Source organism: Triturus cristatus, chromosome 10 (genome assembly GCF_964204655.1).
Source record: "Triturus cristatus chromosome 10, aTriCri1.1, whole genome shotgun sequence".
NCBI lineage: Eukaryota > Metazoa > Chordata > Amphibia > Caudata > Salamandridae > Triturus > Triturus cristatus.
The window spans coordinates 1205230842-1205240367 of record NC_140593.1 but is presented as its reverse complement, the minus strand read 5'-3'; the positions used below and the strand labels follow the sequence as shown (position 1 = coordinate 1205240367).

Genomic DNA, 9526 nt, shown 5'->3' with positions numbered 1-9526 from the left:
GATGTCCTCCAGTGACTACTAACTGATGGCCGATACTCACCAGGCTTACCCTTCTGTTCTGACATCTGATCTTATTGGCTTAGTAGTGTCAAGCTGCATTCTCACGTTTTGGGCATCAAATGAGGAAAGCTCATGGCCCATTACTCTTTGGATCCGTAGTGAAGAGACGTGTAGTTCCTTGTGCAAACTGAGTGAGCTGCGTGTCTGGATAAATGGCACTAGTGCATTGTATCATGCAGCCTAAATCACTGCCCACTGTTACAGTGAACATGTTTAACGCCTTTCAATTTCAGCTGGTGTCTCTAATTTGGGTTGTGATATTGAAAATGTGGAACCTGTGTGTATGATGAAGTGTTGTGTACTGAAAGCCAGGCAATGATTTCTTTATTTTTCCGTTGTTGAAGACACAGTGTTGAGTCCCACTCATCGTGATATAACAGCAGCCCCACGCATGCAAAATAAATATTTCAAGGCATTGTAGGATGAAAAATGCTGTAAATTTGCTCCATTTATTTTTTAAGTTCCAATTTCTACTTTTAAGTCTCTGAGTAAGGTAAAAAAAACCTCTGCTTTCCACTTGTCCCATAAAGTTCGCCTGGTGTCTGGTGGAGCAGGCCTTATAAGGGCATCAGGCCGTCACTGTGTAATGTAAGCCAGGGCGAGATGGTTTGCTGTAGCAGCATCCATGAGGATTTGTCGAAGACCTTCTCCTTCAGGTAGTAAGGGTCAGTCTGGTGGATGTAGAGCATGGACACAGCCAGGCAGACCATCAGAAACACCTGCAGCAGTAGGATTTTCTGGCAGACTCCAATGAGTCGTCCGACCATGTAGAGCAGTAGCCTGGAACCAGAAGAAGTCAAAGTGAGAGACTTTAAAGGTATATGACACGGACTCGCTCCTAGAAGGCTGCCTGGCACTAGGAAACATAACTATCCATGGAGGTGTAGCTTGCCAAGGGCTGGAAATGCGTGCTGCCAGGTTTCAGGATGGTTACTGCTTAGGAAGGTATTCTTTGTCAAGGGTGCAGAATCATTACTCTCTTGAAAGGTGTAAATTCCCAATAGCGTGGAGTTATTACTGCCCACAAAGGTGTTATATGCCAATGATTTAGAATGATCACCACCCAGAAAGGTGTACACAGTAAAGCGTAAGAATGTATCTTGCCTAGGGCTTTGAGCAACTATTGCTGGGCATGGCAGAGGTTGTAGAGGGATTCGAGTAATTATTTTCTGAAAAGAATGTAGACTGCCTAGGAATTTCTGTGATTACCGGCCTTGAGGGTGCAGATTGCTAAGGACTTGGAACGCTAACTGTATGAGAAAGTAAAGGTTGTGGAGGACGCATTGTTATTGCTGCCTATGAAGGTGCAGATTAAGATAAACTTAAAATAATTACTACTGGGAATGGTGTAGATTGGCCAGGTCTTTGAGTGATTACTGCCTTGGAGGGGGCGCTATGCCAATGACTGTAGAAGTCCAGATTGGCAGGTTTTTGCAATGATCCCTGCCAGGAAATGTACAGATGTGCAAGGGTTTAAAATCATCTAGATAAAGATTTTTAAAAAGACAGTCATTTAAACATAGCAAGTGTAGCTTGTTAAAGACAATATCAGCAAAGGTATAGATTTGCTTAATTACGGCCCCTTAATGTGCAGACTTTTACAACATAGAATGATTACTGACTAGAAACACATAAATTATCAAGGTCATCGATTGATTACTGCCAAGGTCATCGAGTGATTACTGGCCTTACAAGTGTAGCTTTCCAGTGACTGCAAGAGAATGAAAAACTTTGTGCTTCTCCACATCTATCAGTCCACTCTCAGGCCCCCACACAGCACAGTCTGCTGCCCTCCAAGCGCTTGACTACACATCCCAGTTCAATGGCAACAATAAACCCTGTCTTCTCATCCTGTGCAAACTCTTAGCAAATCCTAATGCCATCACCTAAGCCCTGCACAACACCTTCTTGTTTAGACTACTCTTCAACTGCATTGTCCTGCAGTTGTTTCCATTTTATGGGCGCAGCAGTTCACAATTTATCCAGATGTGCGTCCACAGTTCTAAGCCTAATTCCATAACATTTCTTGTTCCTGAAGGATCCATACTGTTGTTTGTGATCTTCAGTCTTTATTTGGGCCCCTTATAAGTCCTCCTGTTGGAGAAGAGTGCCAAGATTCATCAGTATGCGGTCAGTACTCCGCTTTACCTGAAGACTGTGACGACATTGGCTGCCCAAAGGACTGCCCCGCCACTGTCCAGAGCTGGGTGTATGAAAGGCAACCCTTTGAAGAAGGACTTTGTGATCTGTAAGGTTGGCTCCCAGCAATGAAACTCAATGGCCTAACTTCTTGACTGTTCAATAGTTCATTTGCCCAGGAAAACCACCACCCTAAGCTTCAGAACTCACATTGCAAAAAAGATTAAAAAAAGGTGCCTGGTGATAAGACTCCCTACTCAGCAGAGCAACGGCTTTTCCCCTCGGATCAGACTTCCAGATCTCTGTCCAAGCATCGATAATTCCCTGCTCACCAAGGTCTCATGCGCCACCCTGGCTTCCTTATACAGCCTTCATCATAATGTCCCCTATCCAACCAAGAAGTTAAGAAGTTTGAAAACATCTCCCCTCACCTCAGAGGCCTCTATTAGCTCCCCTTATGCCTCACTACCATCGCCTACAGGTCTGCTGAGACATTCTCATGGCGTTGAGCCCAAATACGTGATTACTTCACAACACACAAAGAAATGCCAGGAAACCATAAAAAGCAGGGAGGAGAAGACAAGCTGACAGATCTCCTTTATGACTCACAGATCAGGAACAACATCTACATCTAGACTAACCCCTTCCATTGTCAGCTTTCAGGAGGAATTGAACCCCCACCTGAACCAGTGACGCCTCATCCTCGAAGAACCCTCCTCTGAAGGAAGCATAGCTCTGTGCAGTGTCGCCCTTTCTGCAACTCCTTGAACACTTGTACCCCTTCCCTGTATCTACTTGAAAATCCTTGCTTTTTCCCCTCTCCATTGTACAGTACCCCTTTACTTTGTACATTGGGTTGCACTTTAGATGTCCCTTTGCATACGTAGAAGGAATATTGTGCAGGTATCTACACTTCAAGTTGTAAGAGGAAAAAAGATTTCCCAGAAGAGGAGCAACCTCACCAGATGTAGTTAGGTGCACTTAGACGCACAGATAAAAGCGGAGCGCATGCTTAATTAAAACTTTTCTTGCACCAAAAAAATGAAGGATTTGAAAAAACTGACAGTTACACATCTTAGCTCTTAGACTAAAGAGAGGGTTGCACTGATGTGTACAGTCTGGTGTCAGTGGGAGCAGAGATTCAGGAATGGAGAACTGAGGGAAGGTTTTTGGGTTTGTACGAAACAATGATATCTTTTCATCCTCTCTTCTCCTCCATCTTTCCACATAAGCCTGCCCACACGGGATGTTGAAGTTACAAGACTAATGAAAGATGGATTATGAACACAGAGGAGTAGCACATAATAAGTAAGAGTCCCAACTAGGGAACTGATCAACATTTATTTTCCAATCCTCTTTTCTATTATCTATTAAAAAAAAAGACTTCAGTGACAAGTTGTGGAGAGCATGCCCAAAGGACACCGAAGAACTATGCCTCTCCCAGCCTGCGCGGCCCTCCCCCATCTCTCTGCAGGAAGTGCTCTTGCAGTGCCCTGAACCCACCTGAGTCCAAACAACCGGTTCTTTCGTCTTTCATTTTCATAGTGAGTCCTCAATAGCTTTTTCTCCTGCAAAGTGAGACAATAGTTCTTTTACTGCACTTGACTGGCATTTGATATACATAGAAAAGGGCAACAAACTCATTAGAAAAATATCCAGCCTGAGGCTTTGCAATGCCAGCCACCACCCGGCAATACCAATAACCACTTGTATGAACATGCACCCTCTGTGTAGACCCCACATAGAGTTTGTAGGATGCTCAGTGCACTTCTTTGGAACCCCTGAACCAAGTCATATTTCCCATGATTGCTAAGAGCACTGATGTCCAACAGAAGGTGGTGGTGGTAGACTATATGACTGTCAGGTAATGTGGGTAGCAGAGTGCCCTGTGTGGATCTGGTTATGGCCACCGTTTTCCTTCGGGATCTGGCTTTGGCCCTTGCAGGTCTTTACCTAGCACATTTCAAGTAACTTTAGGCCACATTTATGAAGCCATTTAGCGGCCGCAGACTCGGCAACTCTTTGAATCACAGGCTGAGCGACTGCTAAATGCCTTATTGGCTAGTGCTATCACTCCTATGTTTGCAGAGGCCCTTACCACCTTGAGCCACATGGTGGTAAATGCCATGCAAAACAGTGCTCGAGGAGTAATAATCCATGGACATCAGTGCACAGCCTGTTGACATATGGTTTACGCTTTATTTAATGCCCAGCTAGTAATGCGATGCTAAAACACATCTGATTTATGATTTGTGCTGAGGCGTTAATCCTCCTATTAATACCATAGGTTATAAATAATTAGTTAGTCTTTCCCGGTTGGTGTTCTTCAAGATAACTATGTCATGGATAGTATAACCCCTGTAATCGTTCATATTTCTCAGATGATGTTATGTTCCATCACTCTGTGATCTTGGCGCCAGCCTAAGCCCGGTACTTACTATCTCTGCTTGCACAATCTCATACATCAGGGAGCCGCTAACAGGGCGTGGTGGAGGGTACTCCGCCACCTGGTCTTCCATCTTGTTCCTGTCAAATAGGAAAGAGTGAACTTACTACTACATCACTACTTCAGAAGTGGATGGAAACAATTTAGAGAGCGGGGAGAGTCGCCGTAGCTGCTGATGGAGCAGGTAAAACAAAATTTTGGATACCTCCTCTAATTTGCATGAAATTAATTACGTAATCATTCTAAAATTAATTTACATAACATGTTTGAAGTGGAAGTGATGCTAATCAATATTTGCACCTAGATAAACAAAATACACGTGGGATTAAAATGCTGATTGCATGGCAAAATTAAATAATTGGCAATGGAACGCATACTAACCTTGGATTATATTGAAATAGAAAACTTGCATGATTTATATTGCTTTGTGATTGTATTGTGGATTAAAGTTATTTTATGGTAAGTATTATCGCTTTAAGTGTTGCTGCAGCTAGGAAAGATACTAATATATATTGGGATTAGTGTGGGATTGAACATTAGAACCTTCATTTCTATATTTTAATTGCTGTTATGTCTATTTTTGCTTAGTTAACATTCGGGCCTACTAGATGGCGTTCTCTGAAGCAGATGCCACTGTGTGCGCGCGATGATTTCTGCGCATGCCCAGATAGCTCTGGAGATCACATGGTGAATTGAACTCTCCATCGTCATCAGACTCTTGGCACTGATACTACACATAGAGACAATGAGAAGCCTTCACAAAGTCTCCATAACAACGTTTGGGCAAAAATGCAACTGTAACATGCGTATTTACATGTCATATCGTGTCCTCTCTATAACTGCATAACTATTTGATATTCTCAATACTGTTGATACATGATTGATATGATGAAGAACAAATGCATATTGTGCCGCCTGTATTAAAAGAGAAAACTTTCAATAAAAAGATGTTTAAAAAAATGGTGAATTGAACTCTCGACATCGTGTTCCCTGCCAAGGCCAAAGAGTTGGGGACTTGACCACGAGCCAGTTATGACTGAATGTGAACCACGGAAGAGACGAGTGAGGAACACATTAATTGGATCCTTTTACCTTGAAAAGATACATTTGCCAATCCTCGCATGGGAAAACGGACAAACTAAACTTATGGACTCATCTGCCGAGTCAAGTTATGAAACCAGTTTGCACTGGGAAGAGTGCAATGAACTATTGATAACCCCGAACTGTCCAATCAGAACATTTGGTCTGCCCCTAAAGTTGCCATATTTTGTGTGAAGTAAGGGGAAAAGAGGGTATACTAACCCCTCATCTGTCATTACAAGGGTTGTTGGGTGGTAGTTGTTGTTGATGGTTAGAAGGTTGGGTTGTGGAGTAGTGGAGTTGTTGAGTTGCGAAGTTTGAGTTTTTTGTATTTTGGGTGGATGTTTTCCTTTTCAATTTCCCGACTTTTCTAAATTGTCGTTAATCTTTATGAGGACAGTCTGAGTGTGGAGTTAATCCATGCTGCGGATTGATGGACTTTGATGAATATATCGCAGTGTATTTTGCCTGATGGTTTGATCCCTTGGTGAGGGCAGACAGCCTGTCTAGGGGATCTTTACCTGAGAATGCGGATAACTCCCTGTTCGATCTGAAGCTATCTTCGTCTCTGATGGGTAAATGATTTATTGCTTTTTCTTAAAATTTATGTTTAAATAATTTTACTAAATGCTTGATATGCTCTAATAAATTAAAATTTCAAGTTATGAACGGTAGTAATTAAATACAAGTTTATAGGGAATAATTAATACCAGATAAACAAAATTGAAAACAAGAAACGAGTTATGTGGTTCTTAAATTAATCACTGATGATAAATGTTATCTAGACTTTAATTGTGTGTTAGCTGGTTCTAATTCACCATCAATCAGTCCAACTAGTTGGTCCATCGACCAAACAGCAGAGTGCCTTGATGATAAAGTCAGGATTCTGAAAGGTGTATATAGAATGTATATATAAAGTAGTAGGAAAATTCAGCCTGATAGATAACAAGGTACCCACATATCCAGCAGTCCTTTCTCCTGTGTACAGATTCAACTGTGTTTTGTGTGGATCTGAAGTGTGTTGGTGTTATGGGCCCCACAAAAGAGTGTATGTATGAAACTTGTGAATGAGAATCTGTGACATAGGGAGATTATGTAAATTTTTATGGATCACGCTGTATCACTGCCATGGTGCAAATGAGTAACTTTGGAAGTCGTTGCCATAGTTGCAGTGCTCTGTGATCAAGTCTCCTTTATGACAGTTGTGCTACCAGACCAACTGGGTTTACAACTCCGCGTCCCATCAAATGTCCTACCTTCATTTCCTGAAAACATGAAGGCAGGATTGTGGCTCTGCCTTGGAAAAGAGGATGAAGCTTCTCCTTGGCCATCTCCAGGCCTCAACCCCACCAGTTTTCCAATTTTGCTCCCCTTCAGGTGACCACAGTTGCTTTCCATTCCTACCCCCATTTTTCTCCTGCCCGCCTTGTGTGTTTTGGCTATCAACAGACAAATGTTTTTCAATCAGAGGGAGTGTGACCTGGAAACATAATGTGGAAATTGTGAGCCACTAGTCTCTATCGACATTCTCACGCTTCCAGGGTGTGTGCATCTCCACCCCATTATACTCGAGAACCCTTCTCACCATAGCGCTTTGACAAACTGTTGACTGGAGTTGCTTAGATCAGGAAAGCCAGATTGGCCAGTCCATCCAAGTGACCCTGCACTATGTATCATATAAAAGGTGTGCCGCCGACCACGCCGCTGCTCCAGCAAGATACTCACAGAGCCAGCTCCTGCTGCGCCTTTTCCAACTGGTCCTTCAGGCTGAGGATCTTGTTGTGCAAAACCTGGAAGAAAAGACACACGAGTGTATTGATTGTATATTTGCTTTACTTTTTTCTCCTCTGGGGCATCCTCTGCCTCCTTGACATTATTGTATTTAGTTTCTGTTGTTTTAATGTTTGGTTGTATCCTCTGCCTGCTTGACATTGTTGAATTTATTTTATGTTGTTTTCATGCTTGGTTTCTCTGCCTACTTGACAATAGTGCGGTTATTTTGGGTTGTTTTAATGCCAGGCTGTATCCTCTTCCTGCTTGTTATTATTGTATTTATTTTATATTTATTCTACGCTTGGATATGCTCAACCTACCTGGAAGTATTGCATTTATTGCCTGATTATTCTGCTCTTGGCATGCTCTTCCTGCTTGGCACTACTGCATTTATTTTCCCTTTTTGTGCTTCGGACATCCTCTGCCTGCCTGACACTATTGTCTTTATTTTTCTTTTAGTCTGTTCTGGGGAATCCTTGGCCTACTTGCTACTGTTGTATTGGTTTTCAGTTTTTTATGCCTTAGGCGCCTCTTAGACATCCTCTTCCTACTTTACACTACCCCTAAGCTCTTCTAGCCATGATCCCTCTGCAGATTGTTTGATGCCACTTGCGTGTAGTGGCTGTTGAAGGATGCAGCGGGTGAGGTGGCTGTTTGTCACCAGTGGCTTTTGGGACTTTACTGGCATAACAGGAATACAAAAAAAACATTAACAATAAGGTACAAAGAAAACAATAGGAAAAACATCCAATGTGACATGTTTTACAAAACAATCATTCCTCCCACTGAAAATAACTAAATCACCTTGCCACCGGGCAATGCTTTGTAAAGGAAGTTGACCCTCATTTTTATTGGTTTTACCAACAGGCTTTGCAAATAAATGTAGTGTTTCAAGAGTACACAATAATTTCCACTTCTTTCTGAAATGAGTTAACACATTGTTAAACAAAATATAACATATGGTGTGAAAAACATTAACAAGAACCCCTACTCCACCATCCACCGCCCAACAAGAAGCTTAAATTCTTGTTCAAAGTACTATCACTTTTGTTGCTCATAGGGTTCCTAACCTCATCCGATAACAGTCACATCAGCAGTCTCCTCTTAAATGGGTAAACCTCTCCACCTCTTGTGCAGCTCAGTTCTCTATAATCCTTGGCCAAATAGCTTATCACTGGACCTTGAATCTTCCTGAATGCTTTATCTTTTATGTGGCCATATTTCTCCATCCCCAGCAAAAACCAGATTCACCAGGAGCAACTGTGCTGTAAGTTTGCTCTCTTTGTAGTAAGCAGTGTAACATCCCTGCAGACGGCTCCCCAATAAGATCATCTCTAGACATCCCGCTGCTTGGCTCCCAGCGACCTCTACGTAGGACGTCTTCCCAGAATCCCTGTCTTTTGGTATATGACCATAGTATATGTGATGTTGTTGTCTTGTTCGCATACTTTCTTCAGCTGCGATCGGGGTTTATGACATATAAACCTGCAGGTATGAGATGCACCTACACATGGTTTTACATATTGTTACCCTGCCTTGTGCATGTCTATCTAATTGATATTCCTAAGGAGAACCACTTGCCCCTGCCCCTCATCGAGTTGAATTACCAACACCATCTCTTGTGCTTCTTTGAAGGTCACCTTGAGATCCAGTTTCATAGCCTGCTGTATTCTGTACAGTCTGGAGGTAGCATGTGCCCTGGTGACTCAGGCTTCTTCCATCCCAGCGAGGGCCCAGGTAGCCTCATTCTTTACCTCTGAATGTGGCAGCCAATGTGTACCTGAAGCGCTCACTTTCTTCCATCCCATGTTATTGTTTGAGAACCTCAAATCCTTGCAGAGCCTGAAGCACAGCATAACTCTGCACCCAAAAAATGCTGCTCCTCATCCCTGTGGTGAAATCTATGTTCTCCCATAGAGGAGTGAAGGGTGAAGGGTATGTGGTCACCCCGCCCCCACCTCAGCTCAGAGTATCCCAGGTTTTAATGGTTGCATAAAATATCAAGTCCTAGACAGGTTCCCATTACAC

The 9526-nt window shown here is 42.7% G+C and overlaps 1 protein-coding gene across 1 annotated transcript in view; it reads right to left on the bottom strand.

Moving 5' to 3' along the window:
* Positions 1 to 595: 595 nt before the first annotated feature.
* The window catches only part of LOC146797070 (uncharacterized), a 46975-nt gene continuing 38044 nt past the window's right edge, over positions 596 to 9526 (bottom strand). Inside the window, exons 8-11 of the mRNA XM_085630297.1 lie at positions 7451 to 7515; positions 4638 to 4725; positions 3703 to 3767; positions 596 to 840 (exon numbers count right to left, since the gene is read on the bottom strand). Of these exons, the coding sequence (XP_085486423.1) occupies positions 618 to 840; positions 3703 to 3767; positions 4638 to 4725; positions 7451 to 7515 (441 nt within the window). The 3' untranslated portion in view covers positions 596 to 617. The remainder of the gene's footprint in view (positions 841 to 3702; positions 3768 to 4637; positions 4726 to 7450; positions 7516 to 9526) is intronic.